This window comes from Trichosurus vulpecula, chromosome 1 (genome assembly GCF_011100635.1).
Source record: "Trichosurus vulpecula isolate mTriVul1 chromosome 1, mTriVul1.pri, whole genome shotgun sequence".
NCBI classification, from domain to species: Eukaryota; Metazoa; Chordata; class Mammalia; order Diprotodontia; family Phalangeridae; genus Trichosurus; species Trichosurus vulpecula.
Genome location: NC_050573.1, coordinates 36,701,717 through 36,727,546, shown reverse-complemented (window position 1 = coordinate 36,727,546; position 25,830 = coordinate 36,701,717). Strand labels below are relative to the sequence as shown.

Sequence of the window (25,830 nt, the reverse complement as noted above, 5' to 3'; positions counted from 1 at the left end):
TCTTCCCTTCCCTCCCACCCTCCCTAGGAAGGCAAGCAATTCAACATAGATCACGCATGTATCATTATGTAAAACACTTCCACAATGCTCATGTTGTGAAAGGCTAACTATACTTTCTTCCATCCTATGCTGTCCCCCTTTATTCAATTTTCTCCCTTGATCCTGTCCCTTTTGAAAGTGTTTGCTTTTGATTACCTCCTCTCCCTATCTGCCCTCCCTTCTATCATCCCCCCTTGTTTTTAATCCCCTTCCCCTTACTATCCTGTGGAGTAAGATACCCAATTGAGTCTGTATGTTATTCCCTCCTCGAGTTAAATCCGATGAGAGTAAGATTCACTCATTTCCCCCCTACCTGTCCCCTCTTCCCTTCCAATAGAACTGCTTTTTCTTGCCACTTTTATGTGAGATAATTTACCCCATTCTATCTCTCCCTTTCTCCCTCTCTCAATATATTCCTCTCTCACCCCTTAAATTTATTTCATTTTTTTAGATATCATCCTTTCATATCATCCACTCATCCTCTTCCCTCTGTCTATATTCCCTTTAACTCCCCTAATACTGAGAAAGGTCTCATGAATTATACACATCATCTTTCCTTGTAGGAATGTAAACATAACAGTTCAGCTTTATTAAGTCCCTTATGTATTCTCTTTCTCGTTTACCTTCTCATGCTTATTTTCATTCTTGTGCTTGAAAGTCAAATTTTCTATTCAGCTCTGGTCTTTTCATTGAGAAAACTTGAAAGTCCTTTATTTTATTGAAAATCCATATTTTGCCTTGGAGCATTATACTCAGTTTTGCTGGGTAGGTGATTCTTGGTTTTAATCCTAGCTCCTTTGACCTCCAGAATATCATATTCCAAGCCCTTCGATCCCTTAATGTAGAAGCTGCTAGATCTTGTGTTATCCTGGTTGTGTTTCCATAATATTCAAATTGTTTCTGGCTGCTTGCAGTATTTTCTCCTTGACCTGGAAACTCTGGAATCTGGTGGCAATATTCCTAGGAGTTTTCTTTTTGGGATCAATTTGAGGAGGTGATCAGTGGATTCTTTCAATTTCTATTTTACCCTCTGGTTCTAGAATATCAGGGCAGTTTTCCTTGATGATTTCTTGAAAGATGATGTCTAGGCTCTTTTTTTGATCATAGCTTTCAGGTAATCCAGTAATTTTTAAATTATCTCTCCTGGATCTATTTTCCAAGTCAGTGGTTTTTCCAATGAGATATTTCACATTGTCTTCCATTTTTTCATTCCTTTGGTTCTGTTTTATATCTTGGCTTCTCATAAAGTCACTAGCTTCCACTTGCTCCAATCTAATTTTTAAGGTGGTATTTTCTTCATTGGTCTTTTGGACCTCCTTTTCCATTTGGCTCATTCTGCCTTTCAAGGCATTCTTCTCCTCATTGGCTTTTTGGAGCTCTTTTGCCATTTGGGTTAGTCTATTTTTTAAGGTATTATTTCCTTCAGTATTTTTTTTGGGTCTCCTTTAGCAAGTCCTTGACTTGTTTTTCATGGTTTTCTTGCACCACCCTCATTTCTCATCCCAGTTTTTCCTCTACTTCTCTTACTTTCTTTTCCAAATCCTTTTTGATCTCTTCCATGGCCTGAGCCCAATTCACATTTTTTTTGGAAGCTTTTGATGTAGGCTCTTTGACTTTGTTGACTTCTTCTGGCTATATGTTTTGATCTTCTTTGTCACCAAAAAAGGAATCTAAGAGTTTGAGTTTGAGTCTGAGTACATTTTTGCTGCCTGTTCGTGTTCCCAGCCAACTACTTGACCCTTGAGCTTTTCGTCAGGATATGACTGCTTGTAGAGTAGAGAGCACTTTGTCCCAAGCTTTCGGGTCTAAGCGCTGCTGTTTTCAGAGCTACTTCTACTCCACCATCAGCCCAGGCTCTGTCCCAGCAGCGCTCCTCCTCCCCCAAGAACCGCCAACTAGGACTGCAATACAGATCCAAGCAGGGCACAGCAGGAGAATCTGCCTTTGTGCCCACAAAGTGCTCCTTGTACTCCTGCTCTGATCTGCTGCTAGATTCCTCCCACCATGTGAGCCAAGGACTCAGGAAGCAGCTGATGCTCTGGAAGCAGCCTCAGGAGCTTCCTGCTGTTACTATGGCCACCACTGCACCACTTTCTCCACCCCCAGAGTTGGCGCCTGGACTGCTCTGAACTCGATCCCGCAGTTTCCCCCTAACCTGCTCATTGGCATTTGTGGGTTGAGAAGTCTGGTAACTGCCACAGCTCAATGTTTCATGGCCCCAAGGCCTGTTCCAGCTGGCTGACTCGGTCTTGTCTGTTCCCGCACGGCCCACGCTGGGTGGCCCTCCGCTCTCAGCACCATGTGATAGACCCTCTCAGCGACCATCCAGGCTCTCCTGGGCTGGAGACCTGTTTCCTCTGCTATTTTGTGGGTTCCGCAACTCTAGAGTTTGTTCAGAGCCACTTTTTACAGGTGTTTGGAGGGATGGGGGGGGGGGGGGTAGAGCTTAAGCAAATCCCTGCTTTCCAGCTGCCATCTTGGCTCTGCCCCTCCAGGAGCCAGTTTTTATGGATAGAAGGGGAGAGAGGAGAAATTATCGAAGGAACATGGAAGAAAAGGGAAGGAATTGGATCAACAGGGGCTAGTTTTGTGACTTCTTCAGAGGATGGAACAGAGGAGAATTGGATCAATGAATGAAGCATTTATTACATATGCATTTATTTTATGTGCACAGCATTGTGATAGCTTCTGGGGATACAAATAGAAAAGTAAAACAGTTCTACCTCTCAGAGAGCTCACATTTTAATAGAGGTGATAAACAAGAGTTTTAAGATGTGGGTATGGGCTGGGGACAGGAAGAAGGAGCCCATGACAGATGACTTGTTTTGTCAGTAATGTATGAATTAAGGTCTTTTCTCGTGAGGGAGAGGGAGAAGGTAATGTAGCATGTTTGAGGAGGAAGGCAAAGTTTGGTGATAGCTTCTTTGTAAAGAGTATGATGGAAAGCTAATCAGAGAAGACTAAAAGGATTGCCAGGCAGCATTGATGGCTCATTCGAGATTATTTAACATAAATCTGTGAGTTGTCTAATATTTTCCAGCATTCCAGAACAAGTAAGTAGAAGTTCAGATGATGGATTGGTGGAAGCAGTCCTGAATTGTTTATTTTTTCTCGATGTCTCATGGAGTCATTAACTTCCATTTGGCCAATCCTAATTTCAGCAAGTTATTTTTTTTTAGTGAGATTTTGTAGCTCTTTTCTCCAAGCTGTTAATTCTTTTTTCATACCTTTCTCCCCTGATTCTTGCCTTTTTTCCCATTCTTTCCTCTACTGCTCTCATTTGCTTTTAAAAATATTTTTTAGTTTGTTCTTTAGCTCTTGCCTTAACTCTCCTAGTAATTCTTATTGGGCTTATATCCAAGCAGCATTTTTCTTTGTGGCTTTGCTTGTAGATGTTTTTAAGTCATTTTCTTCTTCTGTGTTTGTGTCTTGAGCTTTCTGGTCACCACAGTAGCTCTTTATGACTGGGGGCATTTTTTTGTTTGCTCATTCTTCCAGCCTGCTTCTTGACTTCAGACTTTATGTTAAGACTGGTCTCTGAACACTTGTGGAGGGGATGAGGGAAGGATGTCTGGCCTGAGCATCTGTCCTTTGTTGCTTTTACACCTCTGGCCCGGGGTGTGTAAGCTTTCAGTGCTTCCCAGGAGAAAGTCTGTTCAGTGCGCTCCTGGTCACAGTTCTGCAGGTTTCTGATTCAGTTTTGGGCCTACTGGCTTGTTTCTAGTTGGAAGTTTCAGCATATTGCTACTTGACTCAGCCACTTTTGGCCAACTGGGAGGTTCTATAGATTCAGAACAACCAAATTGCCAGTTACTTCTGGGTTCCTTTAATACTCTCAATTCCTCCTTCCCACCCTGGATCTGACTCACCACTGAGTGTGTAGGTGACAGAGCTGTTAGATAGCGCCTGTTCAGAGACTCCCTGGGATCTCTTCCTGGGGCTCTGTCTTGACCCTCTCTCAGTTTCTGGGTGTTGCAGTGCTTCCTGGGTTGGCTGTGGCCACACCCTCTTTGCCAGACCCCCCTTCTCAGAGTCCATAGACCTCTCTGTCCATCTCCCTCAGCTGTCCTGGATTTGCTGACTTCTTGGTTTCTCCAATCAGAATTCAGTCTGATGCACCCTAGAGCTTGGTTAGGGAGAGAGTGAGACCCTAATGTTGCTCTTATTCTGCCATCTTCACTCTCCCTCCACAATGCAGGATTGGCAAGGCCTGACTAGTGACAAGACAGGAAGACAAAGGGATTCAAGGGTAGCTGGACCACCAAGGATAGAAGGTCACAATGACCATACCTGGTAGGCTTAGAAGGATTGAGCAGAGGGAGCAATGGAAGAATATTGGTTGTTGTCAGAGAGGTATTTCATAGTTTTGAGTCATGGAAGTAGAATAGTGGGGGGTCATGGCTGTGCCCATTGGGGGTGTTTTGGAGGAGGCTCTCTGCCTGTGAGAGGCCTCTAGCGCTGGTTGGCTGTGGTTGCCGCTTGTGGTCCACATGAGCAGAAAAGAATTCCCACATCAACACAGTTACATACAGAACATATTGGACGTGTTGAAATGTGTGTATGCATGCACACTGGGTAGCTAGGTGCAGTGGATAGGACACTGGGCTTGAAGTCTGGAAGATTCGTCTTCCTGAGTTCAGTCTGGCCTGAGACACTTACTAGCTGTATGACGCTGGGCAAGTCACCTAACCCTGTTTGAGTCCTAGCTCTGACACTTGCTCTGAGCCTTCCCCGTGGTCTCCTCTTTCAAATACTGATCATGATGAGGATACAGCATGGTGTAGTGGAAAGGGCTGTTCATTTGGAGTGTGATTTAGAGCAATGAAGCTCCTTAACCATCTGCATCAGTTGAGGGGAATCCAGTAAATATATAAAATAAATGGATTATATTGGATGATCTCTAAGTTCCCTTTGGGCTGTAAATCCTGTGCTTGCCTGCCTTTCTACCTGGGTGGTTGAGATGTTTTGTATACCACTAGAGTGCTACGGGAACTTGCATTGTTATTATTGTTGACTGTTATCTATGTCTTTTTTATGGTGTTCATATAGAAGTAGTCCAAGGACAAGGCATCATTCTGCTCTTATAGTCATGTCTTGCAGAGGTGACTAGAATGGTTGCTTTCTATAATTGTAAAGTAGTAGGTCAGTCAGTCAGTCACTGAGCATTTATCAAGCAGTTATTCCTGTGTGTCTGGCACTGTGCTAAGCCTTGGGGATACGGAGAAAGGCAAAAACTCTGTCTCTCTGTCCTCAAGGAGCTCACATTCTAATTGGAAAGAAAACATGCAAACAACGATGTCCATACAAAATATGCTCAGTCTGAAGGGGTGCTCCTCTCAGAGTTAGGTCACCGGGGGTGGGAGGTGGTGAGAACTGGCCAAGACCTTTTGTAGAAGGCGGGATTAACTCTAAATCTTCCAGGAAGCCAGATGGTGGAGGTTAGAAAGGATGGTCATAAAGTCGTCTTTTATAGACTGAGGGAAAGTGTCTTAGAAACCTCCACTAGCAAACGCGCACACAGCCGTGAAATGTACGTGGTCTTATTCCCACGCGATTTTGATTTCTTCTGCTAGATCTTTACATATTTTGAAAGTTTTTCATTCCATACAGTTTGGAAATTGTTGTAGTTGTTGTTACTGTTAAATTATTATATTCAGATATGGAAGAGAAATTTAAAGAGAAGGATGAAAGAGAACAGCAGTTAATGGAAGCAAAGGAAAAACTAGAAAGTGAAATTGTGGAAATCATGAAGATGTCGGGAGATAATTCTTCCCAGTTGACAAGAATGAATGAAGAACTTAGGCTGAAAGATAAGTATGTTGAGTTTCACATTATTTGTGTTTATTATATGTAATACTTCATATTGGGTCTTGAAATAATGATTAGTTAGGTAGACAGATATCTGTAGGAATATTAGAGTTAAAGATCCTTCTTATGGTGGTACCTGCCACTGTTTTTACAGTATGGCCTTTACATTATAGGAGAGGTAAATTTTTTTTTAATCTGTAAAATGCAGATATTACTGTTTGACACCTTTGTTGAAAAGCAAAGTTTTTGCTTTGTTATTTATAAACTCTTTTGGAATTAACAAAAAGTAAAATACATTTGCGCAAAGAAGTTTTTGGAACTTGATGCTTTTTGGTTTTTTCCCTTGTGAATGGATGTATGGATGAATAAGGCATTTATTAATCACTTACTTTGTGCACAGTGCTAGCTGCTGGGGATTCAAACACTAAAGTCAGACAGCCCCTGCTCTCCGGAAGCTCACATTTAAATAGGGGAGACAACCCAAAGGAAGAGCTTCAATATCTCCACATTGTGGGGAAGAGGCCCGTGGTGCAGCTGCCTCTTCTTTAATGTCCTTCCCACTAATGAAATCATCAGCTACTCATGTTGAACTGCACATGTTCTCCATGAACTTAGTTTTTTGGGAAGTATTTATATGGTACAACTTTTTCACACTTAATATTTAGAAGTTTTGGATGGTCTTTAGGGTTAGCTCCTGAATCCTTATCAAAAGTCTGACAATTTTTTTTCTAGATTTGTGGAAGAATTACAGCTCCGGCTTTCGAAGGCAAATGATGAAGCAGCTTTTCTGCAGAAAAGCATTGGTGAGGCAACTCTGAAAGCTGAACAGGATCAGCAGAATGTAATTGCAAAGCATGAGGAAGAAAAGAGGGAATTACAGAAGAAAGTGTTAGATCTGGTAAGAGGAGAACAAGCAGGAGTGTTTGCTGCTCAGGGGGCAGACAGAGCTCTTATCTCATGTATGGCTAGTGACCTGAACTCCAATATTCTGGGTTCTTGCAGGAAAGGCAAATTGAGGTAAGCCACAGCCAGTGCAAGGACCTCCAGGAGAGACATGAAAAAGCCGATTCTGAGACAATCACACAACATGAAGCAGCTCTGTACAGTCTGAAGAAAGCTCTTCAGGATACTGAGGGAACCCTGAAAGAGGCCCAAAAGAAGAACAGTGATTTACTGAAGGAGATGGAAGAACTGAAAAAGCAAGCTGACAAAGCCAGAGTACGTAGTGAGGGTTAATGTTGTCGCTTATGTGAAGAAATTTCTAAGAAGCTGCAATGAATGAAGTTTGGTTGTCGTGTTATTTATAAAAGTAGATTTACTACCTGTCAGGTTAAATTTGGATGTATAAAATTTTCAGTATAATGTGATTTGAGTAGGAATTGAGACAGTATGTGGTCTGCATGGTCTAACAGTGAGTTTTAAACTGCTTTGGGTAATTTATAACCTTTACCTTCCCAGACTACCACACACAAACCCAGATTTTGCCTTGCCTTGCTTCTTCTTGGTTTAAGTGTATGTTTGTTTTTGAAAGACTTCCATTTTGCTTTGTAGAGAAGAGCATTCCCCTACTTATGCTTCTACATTTGAATGTCCCTGCTGTCTCTGGCTCCTTGCTACCAACTTGCATCAGTGGTGGGAGAGTTAGTTTGGCAGGTAATTAATGCCACAGAACAATAAAAGACAAAAGCCAAGAGAAGATAACATTAAGTGAAACAAAACCTGGAATAAGAGGTTTGACTGCAGTTATTCGTGAGAAAGGAGTACAACAGAGTCATGAAAAAGAAGGGCTTTTTGGTCCCAGTTTTTCATATACCTCCATAAAGGGAGTGTAAATTTTTGGAGAAGAGACCAGGAAGTAGAGGCTTGTGAACATACGTAGGAAATATTTCTCAGATTTCCCAGTTATTTCCAGTATTTGGGACATCAGGTTTCCCATATATTAAATTTGACTCCATAGGCATCTTTTCAGGGATGTATGTGTTTGACATATTGAGTCATCTAGTAACCAGTGGCTTTTTTTGACACTGATTATTGGCTAAGGTTTACCCTTCTTGCCTCAATTTTTTTTTTATTGCTTGAAAAAAAATAGCTATTTGCCCTTAGGTATTTTTCATGATATTAAAGAATTGCTTGTTTAGTGGAAGGAGACACAAACATCATATATTCAATGCCAGCAAGACACTGTGGTATATGTTGTATATAATCTTTTAGAAGATTGTATGTAGAACTTGAAAGAAATCTTGTGTAATATGCTTTATATGGAAATAGTCCATCCTCCATAAGTATAGTACTAAAATTCGTGACCAAATTAGTGTCCTGAAGCTGGGTAGATTAAAATACAGCATTTTAGCTACTTGTTCTGCTGAAGAGTTCCAACCTAATAGTTTCACTAAAGCTTCCTGTACTCATTAGGAACTATTAGCACAAGTGGATATTAAGGAAAAAAAACTCGTTGTCTTAGGAATAAAACAAAGAAGTATAATTTGTTGCCTTTTTGGGGAGTCCAGACTTAATGATTTTTTTTTTTAGTAGAGAAATTTCCTGATGAGAAAACTGCCTTTACTAATGCAATACCTTCTCTGCAGTTGGTACTCTCAGAGTTTCCGAAGGGGCACTGAGAGGTTGAGGGGCTTGGCCAGGGTCACACAGTTCAGATTGTGCCAGAAATGGGGCTGGAATCCAGGCGTTTTTGTTGCCAAAACCCAGCTGGCTATCCATTATGCTGTACTACCTCTCAAATTTATTGCTTTATCTGTCACAAATACCACTAGAGGCTTGAATAAGAACAATAATGTGAAATGAATTACTACTTTGGAAATTTTTCATGTATTTCTCATCTAATAATTTGCTAGTTTTGGTGAATGTTAGTAACTTCATTTTATTGTGGCCGTGGCACATACTGACACATTTACCTTTGGTAATTCAACATAATTTTTGGTCGGGGAACGTTTTTTCTTGAATGCATAAAAGGAAGAAAGCACTTCATTTCAGGTCCTCTTGACCTGGACAGTTACTTGTTAAAACTTTTTTTTTGAAGTCCCCCTAAATTTGAACTTTTTAGTCCCCAAACCATTTTTTTTACCTTTTTCCAAAACTATTTTTGCATGCTGTTGAATAACTTCAGTTTATGCCATGTTTTGTATAAACGTATGGTAGTCAATATATCCTCAAGGTAGAATGATAGCTAATTTGCATTCATTAAAATTTTTTTTTATTCATTTTCAACTTTTAAAATGCATTTGCATAATTTAAAATACTATAGCTGAATTTACAAATTGAATAGATTGAATTGACAAGCTAAAATATTAAATTTTTCTTTCTGATTTTTTTAGTATAGTTTTATAGCAGCAATTAGTCCATAATCTCTGTAGAATGACTATTGTTCAGTGAAATCAGATATCTCAACACTTTAATTATAAAAGATTGATCCTAGAGAATTATCTTAATAACCTGACTTTAACAATCAGGTATTATCTTCTACCAAAGTCTTCCTCCAATTTTGTGGGCCTTTTCTATTGCTGTGTAGAGGTGACCCTGGTTTCTTGAAGGTCATGCCTGCAGAAATACTTGCTCTGACAGACCTTGCTGAGCTGAAAAGCTTTTAGTATGATTCTTGTCAGACTTGTTAGGTGAGGACCAATATAAGTTCAGAGAGGATCATTCCCACAAGATTGGCCACCATACAGTGAATTTTATGGCCCAGCAACACATGAAATTGTCTACTAAAACATGAAGGGTCTGTGATCTGCATTGGTGAAAGGCATGCCCTCATCACTGAAATCACAGATCTGAAAACATTGAAAAGTTTCAGGTCACACTAGGGCTGAATTACTCTCCATGGATGTGTTAACTCTCTTGGGACAATAGAAAACCTTCAGTAAATTAGCTTTCTTATAGTCAGGTCAAAAAGTTAGCAATAAGCATTCATTAAATGCTTACAATGTGCCAGTCACTGTGGTAAGCCCAGGAGATACAGAGAAATGCAAAAACAGTCCCTGTCCTCCAGACAGGGAGACCAATGTACAAACTATGTTATTGGGGGTTGTCTTAGATAGAAGGCACTCGGATTAAGGAGGACTGGGAAAGAATTCTTGCAGAGTGTGGGATTTTAGCTGAGACATAAGGAAGCCAGGGAAGCAGGGTTTGAAAAAGAATGGCCTACTTCCCCTTGCCTTTTAAAATAAAGGCCATTCATTTATAAACATTCAAGGTATAAGTTTTCATTTGTCTTTAAAAATTAATTCTTTCATATATTTCTTGGATGTAAGAATAAAGACAGAGAAGACCTAATCTCAGCACTTTGGATATCAGGAATTATTTCTTATAGAGTTGTTAGTGAAGCCAGGTTACTTCACTGGTACAGACTGCAGGTTGTTTATGTCTTCTCGTCCTGTGAGATTTTTTTTCACGTCCTTCCATAAACATTCATAGAGAATCTACTTGATACGCTTGTGGATTTCTTGTAGGTCTTCTAATATTTCCTGGATATTAGTGCAACACTGGGACTTTTGTGCCTATATCTTGCTACATGCCCAGTCTACCTCCTTTTCAAGTCATGCATATCATGGATCAAGTACCCATACTCTGCTAGGAGCTGGGTGTACAAGTATATGTCTTGGAATAAGAGACTAGAAATATGCTGCAGCCTGCTTACACCATGCAGCTTTCCATTACCCATTTGTTCACCTATAATTTTGATTCTTCAGAGACTGGGTTGGTCCATGGCTTGCTGCTGTATAGATAGCATCACTGGAAGAATCTTAGTGATAAAAAGATAGACATTGGTGGAGTCACCAGTTGTTGAAAATACTACATGGTTTACTGAAGGTGATTCACGCTGCCTCTTCCTGCTCAGCTTTGGGTCAGTCTTATTGTCCATTTGCAGTGCTTTCCAAGATGTAAACACACATACACACACACTCTACTTCTTCCTTCATTTGGTTCTTTTTATATAGATTGCTAGGTCAGTTTCTTTTGGGTGGTCATGGATCTCATTGAGGAGACGCCGATGTATCCCAGGGTTCAATGAAGACAGCAAAATACCATCTACAAACTGGACCATCTGGAGGACTTCGACATCTGTAGAAAACGACTCTTCTATTTGGACTGTGCCCAGGATGTCCTTCATGGCAGTAGTGAACATTTGTCTCCCAGTTTTATTTCTAGATCAGGAATAAAGTTGTCTTTGTGAAGTTGTATTTGTCGAGGAGAACTGTAAGATTTCAACATATTGCTGGAGGATATATAGTTGAGACGTCCCTTAGTGATTGGATTATCTAAACACTTCATTTTACAGATGGGTAAAGTGAGGCTTGCTAGGATGGAATGACTTGCTTTGAGGTCACATATCTAGTAAGAAGTGAAGCCACAATTCAAACCCACTTCCTTAGATGCCCAATCCACTTTTCTCTCCATTATAAAATGCTGCCTCAAAGCATGGAAGAAACCTTTCTGAAAGGGAGAAGGTTACAGATCACTTTTTGGTGGGTGGGTGAGGCAGTTACGAAGAAATACAGAAAATCTTTCCTATGCCTCTCAGAGAATTACATGAATGTGAAGATGTTGTCTACCTTAGGGAATTGTTTTTAAGGGGCTGCCTTGTATTTCTTCCATGTCACTAAAGATTCCAGTCGGACATGCTTAGGCTCTTCTCATAAAGCATCTTGAAAATTTATCCCTGGGTGTCTTAAATTTTGTTGCTTCCAGGATGGATTTTTTTGTGAGGATTTCCTTTGTGAGGGTTTGGTTGAGTCTGACTTCTTTTTTTTTTTTGATAACCTTTCCTTGAGTGTAATTTCTGCATCTTATGTAGCATTTCTGCCACCGAGGTGTTAATCTAAATAGTAGTTCCATGGTTATTAATGGTAAAAATAGATTGCTATAAACATTCTAACGTAGATTTTTTCCATTTTAATTTTATTTATTCACCTTCTAGTATTCTTGAGATGATCAGGTTTAGTTCTATTTCCTTCCATGCTTTTTGTAGAATCATCCTGTCCTCCCCAGCATTTTGCTGTTGTGTGAGATGATGTTACTTGTAATATCTGTCATCTTCTTCTATAATATTTTGCAAATGAGTTTGTACTCAAAACTGGTGTTCCACTTGGCTCCTTATTAAGGAACTTCAGTATTTGCTGGCTGAGGCAATTTGATTGTTCTTCTGACATCCTCATTGTGAGGATTATTTTACATTTTTTAAACTTCTCTAAGAAATTCCAGTAATTATGTAAGTATGTTTACTTTTATGCATTTCTCATTTTTATTTCAGTAAATATTTATTAAGTGCTTATTATGCGCTAGGCACTGGCAATGTGACAAAAACAAATCAATGCTTGCCTTCTGTATTCTATTGAAGTTGACATCTTTTTCAGAGTCAATATCTAGTTTAAATAAGTCTTTGTAGCTGTTCTGAGCTCATGTAGCATCTCAGTTTATCCTAATTTTTTGGTGCTAGTTTTTATCTTTGCTATATCAGTTAGTGACTCCCAAACTCTTTGAGTGTGAGGATCACTTTTTAACGTCAGATTTTGTAGACTGCAACATGATAGTTGTATTATTAGTTTTTGTTGAGAAAATGAATAATAGCAACAAGCTACTCTGAATTCAGTAGCATTTTTAAGTGGATTTATATTAATCACAACAATATATCCATAATTTCAAAAACAGTATTTACATGCCTGGGGCATTTCTTTAGTCTAGAGGAGGTGTGCTTATTTAAGAAGAATAACTGAAATTTACATAATTCTTTAAGGTTTCTGAAGTGCTTTATGTACATTATCTCATTTGATTCTCACAATAGCCTTGTAAGGTAGGCCCTCCAGATAGTATTTATGTCCATTTTACTGTTGTGGAAACTGAGGCTCAGAAAGCTTAAGAGTCTAGTCCAGTAAGCGTCAGGTAGGAGGAGTTAAAAGCAGGTCTCTCGCAACTCTCATTTCAGCACTCCTTCTGCCAAAGCACACTGCCTCTCCGTTTATCACACTGAGACATTTCTTGAGATAGACTCTGCAGTGTCTACACCCTGAGTGACTTAACTCACTGGTTAGAAACTGTTTCTTTGACTTCAGACTTCGTTGTTGTTCCACTGTGCTATATTATATTTCTTCTTAACTATATTAATGTTAATGCAGCATCACATAGTGGATAGAACTTGGTCCTACAAATTTGGGGTTCACCTTCCACTTCAGATACTAACTGGGTTACTCTGAACAAATCTCTTAAATCTCTTTGAGCCTCTCTTTCATTCTTTGTAAAGTAGAGATAACAATAGCCTCTATCTTTCAGGGCCCTTGGTGCCTGAGCTACATTTCCTGGACTAAGAAAAGAAATTAAACATCCAGCCTTCCTGCAGAGGGTGGCACGTACCAATCAGGTTCCTTATTTCCAGCCCTTGTAGAGACAATCCCTTATGTCTAGCTTACATATGCCTCTTTAAGCATGGCCACCAAAATAGTTCATGGGTAATGGGAGTCATTTCTGCCCAGGAGTATCCAGTCACCTTAAAACTATATAACAACTTAGGGGTTAATTCCCTCCTTTGGGGAACATATAGCTGGCCTTATAACCCAGTCAGTATTTAGTAGTTTATTTTTTTCGTATAGTTCCTCTTAGGAAGATTTTTTCTTAGCAAGACATAGAGTCTCTAAGTGCATGCTTCTGTCACCAAGCTGGATGCTCATACTAAGTCCATCTCATATGCAACCTTTGGTGGCATTTTTATATGTTTATATGTGAGAGTAATCCAACATAAGTTTCTCTTCTGATATTTTTTTTTTCTTCAGCATTTAACTGCTGAGTCACAGGCTGTATCAAACGTGGCTCTCCACTTGGCACTTGAAAAAGAGTTTGTCCAAGCATGTTACTTAAAATCCCAGCTCCTACATCAAGAATACTAACTGATGTTTACATAGCACAAATTCTGAAAAGTACTTCACAAACTTTATCCCACACGTTCTTGATAATAGTATTGTTATATGACAAATATAAGTTCTTTTACTCCTATTTCATAGATGAAGAAACTGAGAGGTTAAGTGACTCACATGTGGTCAAATAGTTAAAAATTGTTAAAAGGTAGCATTCAAACCCAGATCTCTGTTTTTAAGTCCAACACTCTTTTCAATATAGTACTTTACCTTGTTCGTTCCCACTGCCTGCCTGTCAGCATATTATTAGATGAATCTATCAGTTGGTAATAGTCCTTACCCCTCACTCCTCTTCCGCTATCCCTAGCTCTAGAGTGAGGAACGTCTGGAGTCTCCAGTTCATTCTCTTGTGAATGCTATTACATTCTTACACATATATCCCAATTTAATAGTCCATATTAGATATATCCATAAATTCATGACAGAAAATTTTATGAAATTGAATGTATACTGCCCATTATCATCCTCTTTCTTCATAAATGACTGAGTCTGTTTTGATATATGATGTTAATTTTAAATGCTATATGAAAAAGATCCAAACTAGACGCAGTAAAAGCTCAATTTCCTTTCCATTGAATTTGTATCAAATCTTTACTTAACAAGATTGTCCAAATAAAGATTTCCATTGAGTAAAACCCAAAATTTCAAAATACGAATAACGTTTTTAAAATATAGGAAAATCTTAGAGTGGTTTCCTAAGCCAGTCATAAAGAATTCCAATAGATGCAACAAATGCAACTAATGCGACAAAAAAATATAGACAGTAAAAAAGAAAAAGTCTGATTATTTTGCCAAGCCACCCTCTCATCAGAAAATTTTTTGCATAGAAAAATTTACATTCTGATTTATTAATTTCTTCCATTATTATTAGTTCAAGTGTTAAAACTTATTTTCCTGTGTTGACTAAGCATAATTAATATCCTAAATGTGTGTGGGGAAGAGTTTACTCTGGGTATATGTTGAGTTTGTGGTATCTGAGGGACAAAGAGATGGAAATGTTCAAGAGGCTGTTGGTGATGCGGAACCGAAGCTTAGGAGAAAGATTAAGACTGGTGATATATAGACACACACACACATACATACATGCATACATTTGTGTGTATATATGTAGAAATGTATACGTATGTATGTGTGTGTATACATATATATCTGGGAGTCTTCTGCATAGATAAAATAATTGAATCCATGTTAGCTGATGAAATCACTGAATGTAGCAAGAGAAGAAAAGAAAGCCTGGAACAGATCTTCGGGGATACTCACACTTAATGGGTTGAAGATGGATGATGGTCCAGCAACAGCCACTGAGGAGGCATGGATAGACAAAAAGGCGGGAAACAAGGAGAGAGCAGTGTCATGGCAATCCAGGAAAAAGAGAGTAACCAACAGGAGGAGATGATCAACAACGTCAGGTGCTACGATGGTGTCAAGAAGGACGAGGACTGAGAAAAGGCCATCAACGGAAGTTTGGAGACAGCAGTTTCAATGGAGTGGTGAGCTCAGAAGCCAGATTGCAAGTTCAAATGTGAGTAGGAAAGGAGGTGAAACCAGTGAATGTAGATGAATTTTTTGAGGAGTTTGCTTGAAGAAGTGGTAGGGTAACTTGAAGAATTTTTTTAAGGGTGGGAGAGCCTGGGCATGTTTGAAAGTATCAGGAAAGGTACAAGTAGATGTGGATAAACTGAAGCAGGTAGTGAGAGAGGTGGTGATTGAAGAGGTAAGCCCCCAGGATCAAGGGTACAAGTGGAGGGGCTGACCTAAGGACTACCTCTTTATCAAAGATTAGAGCAAAGGAGGGGAAAATGGGGAATGATGTTGACAGACACCGAGCTGTGGGATGAAGAGAGAAAGAAACTCGTGACAGATGGCCTCTTAGTAAAGTAGGAGACAAAGTCCTCTGCTTAGGAGAAGATGGTGGTATAAGAGGGTCAAGAAGAGGTTTGTACAGATTTTGTGTGGAGTGGGCTAGAGAGTCAATTAGGGAAAATATAAAAGGATTGCTGTGCAAGAATGAAGATCTAGTTGAGATTAGATAACATGAACCCAGTTGGAATGGTCGTGTGACTTTCTCCATTAATGTCAAGCAGCATATTTTAGGATCCGGGTCTGAGTTTGAGAGGGCCTTGTTTATTGGAGCCGTAGTTAACCTCATGGTTCCTTGCTATTTGGCATTCTTGTGGCTTTTGGTAGGATGGCTTTTATGTTCATATTCAGTTACTTTGGTTGAATCTTACCTTCAAAAACTTGTCAGTACTGGAATTTATTCAAAGATGATGCTTGTAAAAATAGTGAAGCTGTATATTTCTAAATGATAATACTGAAATTCCAAGGTCATTTCAAAATGCTGTCATTGGTGGGGCAGGGCAGGAAGGAGGGAGAAAAAAAAATATTGCTGCTCCTTGTCCTAAGGGAGCTGCTGCCTAAGTGGCTCTCCCCCATCCCATTTTTCCCTTCGTGAATATTTTAACACTAGCTACCATAATAATTCTCAGCATCCTCTGCTCTCTTTTCCACTACTCTGGCACATCATCATAGAAGCAGAAAGGGATTACATGGAACTCAGGACCATTTTATACTTGTATGTATTTCATAGGTTGTCATGACCATCCTACTAGTGATGAGCCTCTCTGTACTTATGCCGCTCCTTGGGCAGTAGATATAATCTATTACCAGGACTATAATTGAATTTAGTGCAGGTTGGTAGCCAGAGCTTGCACAATGCAAGAGAGAACCCAGTGTCACTTCTATGCCAGGATGAGGCATTGGATTTAGATTTTGTGGAGGAGGATAAAATGAGATGGTAAGACAATATAAAGTGAGATAACTACAAAAGCACTTTGAGAAGTTATGAGTCTTATACAAATTTAAGTTGGTATTGTTAGTCTTCCTACTTATTAACTTCTTCCCATAATCCACCTCGTTAAGGAACTTTTTATCGATAGTTATACCTTCTAAATTTGAATTACAGTAACTTTTGTTCAGTCTTAATCCATTTGCATTTGTCTGCTTGACATGATTTTTTTTCCCCTTTTCCCTACCTTTTTGTTTCTTTAGTCTCTAACTTATTTGTTAGCGTCAACCAAAAAAGAGATTGAACTAATGTCAGAAGAGCTGAGGGGTCTGAAATCAGAGAAGCAGCTTCTTGCAGAGGAGGGAAATGCTTTAAAGTTAGACAAAGGTTCACTCTTATCAAAGCTTGTAGAGGTGGAGGCCAAGATGTCTTTACTGCAGGAAGACCAGCAGAGGCTGTGGTTAATAAACGAAGCTCTTAATTTGGAGAAGGAAAAAATCCTAGAAGAAAAGCAGGATGTAGAAAAGTTGTATGAGGAAGAGCACCTCAACAAAGAAGCTTTAGCTATTGAGAGAGAAAAATTACTGGAAGAAATCAATATTGCACAGGAAGAATTCTTGAAGATAAATGTAGAAAATGATAGCTTGCAAGCTTCCAAGGAGAGCATGCAGGTCCTTGTAGAAGATGTTCAGAGGCGTAATGATTCCTTAATTGCTGAATCCAAGAAGAATCATAAGGAGAAAGTTGAACTAGAGAATCAGCTGAAGAAACTTACTATTGAAAATATTGCTTTGGCTAAAAATAAGGATGATGTTGTCCTAAAGCTTCAGAATTCCTTTGAAGAACTGGCAAGAGATCAAAAAAACTTGGTACGAGAAGTTGAAGAGCTCACGGCTGAGAAGAAGTCATGCTTGGAGAAGCAGGCAGGCCTTAACACTCTATGCGCAGCCTTAAAGAAAGAGAAAGATGATCTTCTTCAGAGCAACAAGGATCTACAGACCGAGAAAGATGAACTACTCAAGAAACAAGAGAAGTTGAATGTGGGCTTGGAAGCAGTTCTCCAGGACAAACAGGTGCTTAGTATGGAAATTAACAGACTGCAGGCACAGCTAGATGACTCAAATAAGTTGCTTAAAGATGCCGAGAAGGTGGCTGTCGAGCTTCAGTCTTCTAAAGCAAGTCTCATGAAATTTCTTGAAGAAATCAAAACGAGTAGGGAAATTACAGATTCTGAATGCATCCAGCTTCTGCAAGAAAAAGAAACTTTGACTTCATCTCAGAGTCGGCTCTTGCTTGAAAACGAAGAACTCTTAAATGAAAATAAAATCCTTACTGGAAAACTTGTCAAGTGCTCAGAAGATGCTGCTCACAAAGAGATCGTTCTGAATGAGAAGATTGGTTACCTCACTGCAGAGAAGGAAGTGGCTTGTCAGAAGTCCTTAAAGTTTAAAAAGCAGCTGGATGGTCTCCTAAAAGAAACGTCTCTGTTGGAAACGAAGAATGCAAGCTTGCTTCAAGAAAGAGAGTCTTCACTCAAAGCCATGGGTGACCTTAAAAGGAAATATGATCAGGAAACTGCCAACAGAAGAATCATTGTTCAAGAGAAAATGAAGCTTCTTAGTACTATTGAGGCTCTGAAGAAGGAGCTTCAGGAGAAACAAAAAGAAAGCCAGGAACTATTGACCAACAAACATGACCTTTCTTTGATGCTAGAAGAGCTTGAGGGAGCCAAAAAGAGTTTAGAAAAGGAACGTGCTGATCTCTTGGAAGCGAAAGAAAGTTTGGATGTTAAACTTAAGGCTTACTATTCTGAAAAGGATATCTTGCTTAAGGATGGGTATGTCCTGCAAGAAGATTGTCAGAAATTAAATGAAGAGGTCAGTGCAGTGCAGCAGGCCTTAATCCTTGAAAGAGAAGCTAGAGAGCAGGAGAAAGAGTGTTCTTTGTCAGAAAATAATAAGCTACAAGGTCAAATTGTGCTCCTGCAACAGGAATTAGAAAAATTGACACTTTGCAATAAAGAACTTCAGTCTGAGAACCTAATCCTGGCCCAGGAGAAAGGAAAGTCAGAGCAACAGGTTGTGAAAATTGTTAAGGAAAAGGAAGTTTTGAGTGCAGAGACTTCTCAGCTTGCTGCCAAAATAGATAGTCTGAAAAATGACTTTGCTTCCTTGACCAAATCCAAGTCAGAATTGCAAGACCTGCACAGCTGCCTCACCAAGATATTGGAAGATCTCCGGCTGAGCCATGAAGTGACCACTGCTGAGAAAGCTAAGCTAATACAAGAGAATAACAACCTCCTTGCTAACCACAGAGAAGTCATGCTGAAGAAAGAAGAGCTCCTGAAGGAGTTGAAGGAGAAGGAGAAGCTGGCAGAGAACTACTTTACTCTCCAGAAAGAGATTAGTCAGTTGGCAAAAACCAACAGTAATATTTCAGCAAACCTCCTAGAATCACAGAGTGAGAATCGGATCTTACGGAAAGACAAGAGCAAGCTTACTCTGAGAATTAGAGAGCTAGAGACCCTTCAGTCATACACGGTAATTCCAAAGATTGAGGGATTGGGCATCTATATAATTACTAACACCAAATACTAACTTCAGTGGTTTAAGGATATACTTTATTTATACATTGAGCACTTCACAAAATCATAGCACTTAAGTTGGAAGACGCTAACACAGGCAGCTAGTCCATGTCTAAAAATAATCCCCTCTACATCCTGGCTGACAGGTGGTCATTCAGCTTTAACTTGAAGACCTCCATAAAAGAGAATCTCCTTCCTCCCAGGCTAGCTTATTCCACTTTGGGATGGCTCTCAGTGTTGAAGTTTTTCCTTACATGAGCCTACATTTCCATCCTTGACACTTCCATCCACTGCTCCTTGTTCCATCCTATAGGGTCAAGCAGAACAAGTCTAATTTTTCCTCCATATGACAGTCTTTTCCAATTATCTTCTATAGACCAAATATCTCCTAATCTTCAATTTATTCTTGTAGGGTCCTTCACAGTCCTGGTTGTCCTTCTTTGTCCTCTATTTTATCAGTTTCTCTCCTAAAGTGGTACAACCAGAACTGATCTCGATACTCCAGATGTGGTCTAATCTGGGTGAAGAGTACAGCAGCACTCTAATCTCTGCATAGAAAACAAAAGCAAAGTAAGAATTGAGTGGCATGGCTAGTCATTACCCACCTGGCCACCTGCTCCAGGAAGCAGTCCTACCTTTTTTGGGTTACTCCTCTTTCCCCCACTGTAGCTTTAAAAAATAATTCCTTTTTTGTTTTGTACTTTTCTTTCCAAACTGATCTCATCCTGGGTTTTGACAAGTATAACTCAGCATTGTACTAGGTTTTCATATTCATCCTTTGTTACCCCTGCCTCTTCCCTTTGTATATGTTTTTGTTTTTAAACATCTTATCGAAGGATCCTAGATCTAGAGCTGGAAGTGACTTCAGAGGTCAACTTGTCCAACCCCCTTTCCCTGAGGCTTAGGGATAGGGTAACTTAACCAAGGTCACACAGTTCAGAATTAGAAGTATGACTTCTGACTCTGACTCCAGAGCCAATGTTCTTTTCACTCTACCATGCTGCCTCACTCATCTTAAATTGGTTAGTGAATTCTTTGTATATTCACATTAGTCTCTTTACAGCTTCTTTTTTTCTTCCTCACTGGAATGATTTTTCTTCTGTCTTTGGAATTTCTTTAGTAGCATCATTTCTCATTTTTCTACACTAATTTCACCTGTGGAATTTTAGTACATAGACTTCTGCCTGCTATTGTTTTGAGCCTTTTGAAATACAGTTATCCGTTTCCCCATTTTGGTCTTGATATGTTGTGGGTCAGCATAACAAATTAAATGGGAATTTTGGGGGGAGTTCTTTGGAAGCCACAGATGGCCCACAGATGTCACAGAGCCTGTGACTTAACATTTAACTCAAATTTTACAATAAGGTGCTGTAAACACTCCATAAAAGAAAAAGAAAATAATTCAACTTCTTCTCTGGTACAAAGGGAGGGTCAAAAAATTTTATGCAGATTTTTCAGGTCACAGGGGCACCATGGCCCTAACCCCTGTGATGTGGAAGGGATAACTGTAGGTTCATCTAAAATTTTCTTTAAAAAAATTACCATTATTTCTACTGCAGCGACCAGTTCTGCCCTGTTGGTGAGACTCACCCAGAATAGAATTTCTCCTTGTTGGTTTCTTGACAGTTTGAAGTATGAAATTTTTAAGGCATTCTTAAGCTCCTTTGACCTATCTATAGACCAGAAATCCTATCCCACATCAAAATTGTTCCTTTTAGTTATCTTTGACTACCTATAACTAGCTTTGAGTAAAACAAAACCTTTAGTAGCATTTGAAAGGAGATTCTTTACCAGATGTCTAATCTCATTGGCATGTGGGTACCTAATTGAATGTCATAAAAAAGCCAAGTTCCAAAACAGTGAGTGAAAGGCATAATGATTTTTTAAATTGAAGAAGTGTCACTATCGTTTTTACCAATTTACTCAATAGTAAGATGGTACAAACTGATAGCGTCTTTTACTTGGTTTTCAATTTCATTTGTCATTTATGCATTTAGAATCTGAAAACTTTGCCAGAGGCTTCCCAGATTGTAAGTGGCAAGTCACAATACTGTTATCATTCATTTAAATATTAGTGCATCAAAGAAAAGAGTAGAACTCTAGTGTTACATTTTTCGAAATTACTGATTGTTGGTCTTGCAACAACCTCTTGACCTTCATGTTTTCTTCTCCTCATAGCCATGCCTGTATTCACTGTTAGCTTGTATTCTACATGACATACTTGATTTACCTTTAAATGCCTCAGAATTAACTTGTTTCTGTTTGAAGGTAAAACTGTTTTCTAAAGGTTTTTGTCCAAGTTCTGCTTAACCCTCAAAGACCTTGACTTGATAATAACAAGTACATCAGCATTTGAATCAGATGCTGTACCTGATTACTTTGAGAAAATTCAGCTGTGTGCAAATTATTTGTTTAAACAAAGTCAGCATTTCACTTCCTCACAGCAACATATTTCCCTGGACTTAAATCAGACTATTCATGCCTACTGTTAGGATTGCATAAAGTAGCTAGAGGGCTTTAATTGAAAACATTGGTTGTTAGGCTGCCTTAATTGGTTTAGCCACTGCTTACTATACTTTCTTACGTTTAGGTTGCTCAAACAGCAGAAGATGCTATGCAGCTAATGGAACAGATGACCAAAGAGAAAACTGAGACTCTTGCTTCCTTGGAGGATACCAGGCAAACAAATGAAAAACTGAAAAATGAAGTAATTTTAAATTGCTTTTCATTTGAAAAAACATTGCTACTAACTTCATTAGATATTTGGTCACTAGTATGGTCTGCATTTGATTGTGATGTAATTGATGTGCTTTTAAATGGGATCCATATTTGTGAATATAACTTCATGTATTAGTAATGTGGAAATGCTGGAAAAATATACGTAAGCCCACCACTTCATAGTAAAAGTGCCTTTTTTCCTTAGCTCATAGGAAATTTGTTCATCATCAGTATATAAAGAGGTTACATGCAAAAGGATCTGTAGAACTTGGGACTTCTTCTTTGTGTTTTACTAAGCTACTACATAGAGGTACTTTGCCTAGATACAAATATCTAAAAAGGACACAGTCCTGCCTTTCAAGAATCTTTCTGGAGGGAATATTATAAATATATAGATGAGAATATCATTAGGGCAATGCAGAGATCCCAACAAACTCTAGGAAAGCTGGAGGAAGAAAAGACAACTTTTACCTGTGAGTATCTAGGAAACTTTTATAAAAATAGTAGTACTTGAGATGAGCCTTGATACAGGGATGTGTTATAGCCAGAATCTCAGCTGATTGCTAAATTTTCCATGTTGGAAATGGGCAAATACTACAGATCAGGGCTTGATTTATTGTTTTGTTGATTGCCTAGAATTAAGAAAGTAATGGAGAAAATAGCAATAATGTGGATTCTGTTTAAAAGTGTATCGGGTGGTTCTTTTTTCTTCTTCTCCAGCACACCCCTGGCCATTCCATTCTGAAAAATGGGGATAAGGGAGAGTCTGTTTCAAACATGGGGAACTGTTTGAAAGAATAGACAGAAGTGGGGACTGACATGTTGAGGTGGTTGTATTTGGCTGGAAAATAGTCTTCATGTAGGACGGAGGGTAATGTGAAATAAGGCTGGAAAATCTGGTTTGCAAGCAAGTGATATATGACCCCAAAAGCTAGGGAAAGGGCCTGTCTTTTATCTTATGGCAGAAAGGAATCATTTAAGGTTTTTGAATGAAGGGAGTGACATGGTTAGACCATGGAAAGATTAGAGAGTTGAGAGGCTAGAGGCAGGGAGAAAATCTTTGTGAAGTAATGTAAGCAAGAGGGGATGTGGTAGACTAAGTAATTCTAGAGCAGGGGAAGGTCGTAGTCCATCTTATGCTTTGTGAAGAATAATTTATCAACTGATGGGGAGATAAAATGGAAAGGGAAGAGATTGGATGCCAGGAGTATAGTTAGGAAATGAGAGGTGAAGAAGCCTGATCCAAAAACTGTGATTGGAGAGGAGACAGATGAACAAGTTATGTTGTGGAGGTAGAACCACAGTAATGCTTGGTAACTGATTGAATACTTCTAAATAAATTGATTTTCACTTGCTCCATGCCTGGAATCCTCTCCCTCCTCATCTTTTCTTTCAGGCTTCCTTTAAGTCTCAGCTAAAATCTCACCTTCTGCAGAAGCCTTTTATTGTCTTCCTTAATGTTAATGCCTCTCATTTGAAATTATTTCCAATTTACCTTGTACTTGCCTTGTTTGTACGTAGTTGTTGGACAGCAACTGTTTTTCCTTTCTTTGTATCCTCAGAATTTAGCCCAGTGCTTAGAATATAGTAAATGTTTAATAAATGCTTATTGACTTGCTGGTTTCTAGGCCAGGTTCAAATCCTCCATGTACCTTTCCCCAATTTCTTCCTCCTCCTCCCTCTCCTACAATCAACTACCACTCCTTTGAATTCCCCTACTACTTTGTGCCTTTCTTACTACACATTCACATTGTATCTTCTATTATATATCTTACAGAACTATTAGATCCATGGGCACAAGGATTACATCTTTTTTATTTAAAAATTTTCTTTTTTACTGTCATGAACCTAACATCAAAAACTATGAACATTTCTATGAACAAAGAACAGAAAGCGAGGATTATATATATGAAACTGTCAATCTTTATTAAAGTACATGTTAAATTAAACATGGTAGTATCAATACTGTCCTGCTTGTCCATCCCATTTTGAACTTCTGTTTCAATAATCTGACTAGCAGCTGTTGTGGGGGTGAAAGACCAACACAAGCCCAACAAGAATGCTGCCAGCACGCTGCAAAAGCCCAGGTTCTTTTAATCTGCTTTACTAAGGAAAGCAACATTAAGGGGTTGACAAGCTTACTTTAATTCAGCATACAAATATCACTCACTTAGTTCAGGGGAAAAAGCCAGCACCCTGAACTTCAGAACAAATACAAACAAATTACAAACATTGACAGACAGATGTTGTCTGATTCAAATCCCAATACATAGTTACCAGAGTTTAACAAAGTCCCAGCATCTGGGTTTACAAGCTGGAGGGCTCTTAGCTACAGCTGCCCAGGGTCTCCAAATCATCTCACACCACCAAGAGTGAGAACCCTGCTCAAATAGCTCTGTCTTCTCTTCTTATACGGTATCAGACGTCATCAAACGTCATCTGAATGACCAGAACTTAGGCTCCTATGATTGGCTCTTGAGTTAGCACCTCCCCTTAGTACCCTGGGAACTTCACACCCACATAGGCTTAGCACGTAATAGGGGTTTGGGCCTGGGGCTTAGCACCTAGTAAGACTCAATGAAATACATTGAATTACTCAAAGGAAACAAAAACCAAACTCTTTAAGGGCACTTGGTTGAACTGAGTGCTAAGAGCCCATTTTGCTTACCAACACAACTTCCTTCTGCTCTCTTCTGTGTATTTTCAAATATTTCATTGATGTTTTTCCTTTTTCACTCATTTATTTTTAGCATTCTTTTTTTAAAATTTTAAGTTCCGAATTCTGTCCTTTCCCCTTTCCCCACCCATTGACAAGGCAAGCAATATGTCAGTTATACATATGAAATCATGGAAAACATTTCCATATTAGCCATGTTGAAAAATAAAGCAAGATAAATAAAGTGAAAAAAACACTTCACTCTGCACTCAGAATTCACTTCTCTCTGGAGGTGGATATCATAAATCCTTCAGAATTGCCTTAGATCATTATATTGATCAGAGTAAATAAGTCTTTCACAGTTGATCATTGTTCCAATATTGCTATTACTGTATACAGTGATCTCCTGGTTCTCACTTCACTTTGCATCAGTTGATACAAGTCTTGCCTGGTTTTTCTAAAGCCATCCTGATCATCATTTCTTATAGCACAATAGTGTTCCGTCACAATCATATACCATAACTTGTTCAGCCATTACCCAATTGATGAATATCCTGTCAGTTTCTAGTTTTTTGCCATCACCCTCCCAAAAAAAGTTGCTATAAATATTTTTGTAGCTATAGGTCCTATTTCCTTTTCTTTGATTTCTTTGGGATACAGATCTAGTAGTGGTATTGCTGAGTCAAAAATGTTTTATAGCCCTTTGGGTATAGTTCCAAATTGCTTTCCAGAATTTTTTGAATCAATTGACAACTTTGCCAACAGTGAATTAGTGTCCCAGTTTTTTTACATTGTGTCCAGCATTTGTCATTTTCCTTTTCTATCATGTTAGCCAATCTAAGGTGCAAAGTGTTATTTTATTATCGAACTTTATCAGAATTCATTATCAGAATGTTATTTATCACCAGATTTATTTTAATTTGTATTTCTCTAATCAATAGTGATTTAGAGCACTTTTTCTCATATGACTATATAGCTTTGATTTCTGTTTCTGAAAACTGCTTGTTATATTCTTTGACCATTTATCATTTGGGGAATGGCTTTTTTATAAATTTGATTCAGTTCCCTATATATCTGAGAAGTGGGTCATTTATCAGAGAAACTTGCTGTAATTTTTACCCCTAGGTTCTTGCTTTACTTCTAATCTTGACTGCATTGATTTTGTTTGTGCAAAAACGTTTTATAGTATCAAAATGCTTTACTGTAATCAAAATTATCCATTTTACTTCCCATTATCCCCTCTGTCTCTTGTTTGGTCATAAGTTCTTCCTTTGTCAATAGATTTGACAAGTAATTTCCTACGCTCCCCTAATTT

At 38.8% G+C, this 25,830-nt stretch overlaps 1 protein-coding gene across 14 annotated transcripts in view; it reads left to right on the top strand.

Moving 5' to 3' along the window:
• Window positions 1-25,830, top strand: part of CLIP1 (CAP-Gly domain containing linker protein 1) — a 147,582-nt gene that overhangs the window by 82,451 nt on the left and 39,301 nt on the right. For all 14 annotated transcript variants that reach the window (XM_036752217.1, XM_036752223.1, XM_036752213.1 and 11 more), the window contains 4 exons: window positions 5,697-5,853; window positions 6,580-6,745; window positions 6,850-7,065; window positions 21,732-21,848. In XM_036752217.1, coding sequence (XP_036608112.1) covers window positions 5,697-5,853; window positions 6,580-6,745; window positions 6,850-7,065; window positions 21,732-21,848 — 656 coding nt within the window. The remainder of the gene's footprint in view (window positions 1-5,696; window positions 5,854-6,579; window positions 6,746-6,849; window positions 7,066-21,731; window positions 21,849-25,830) is intronic.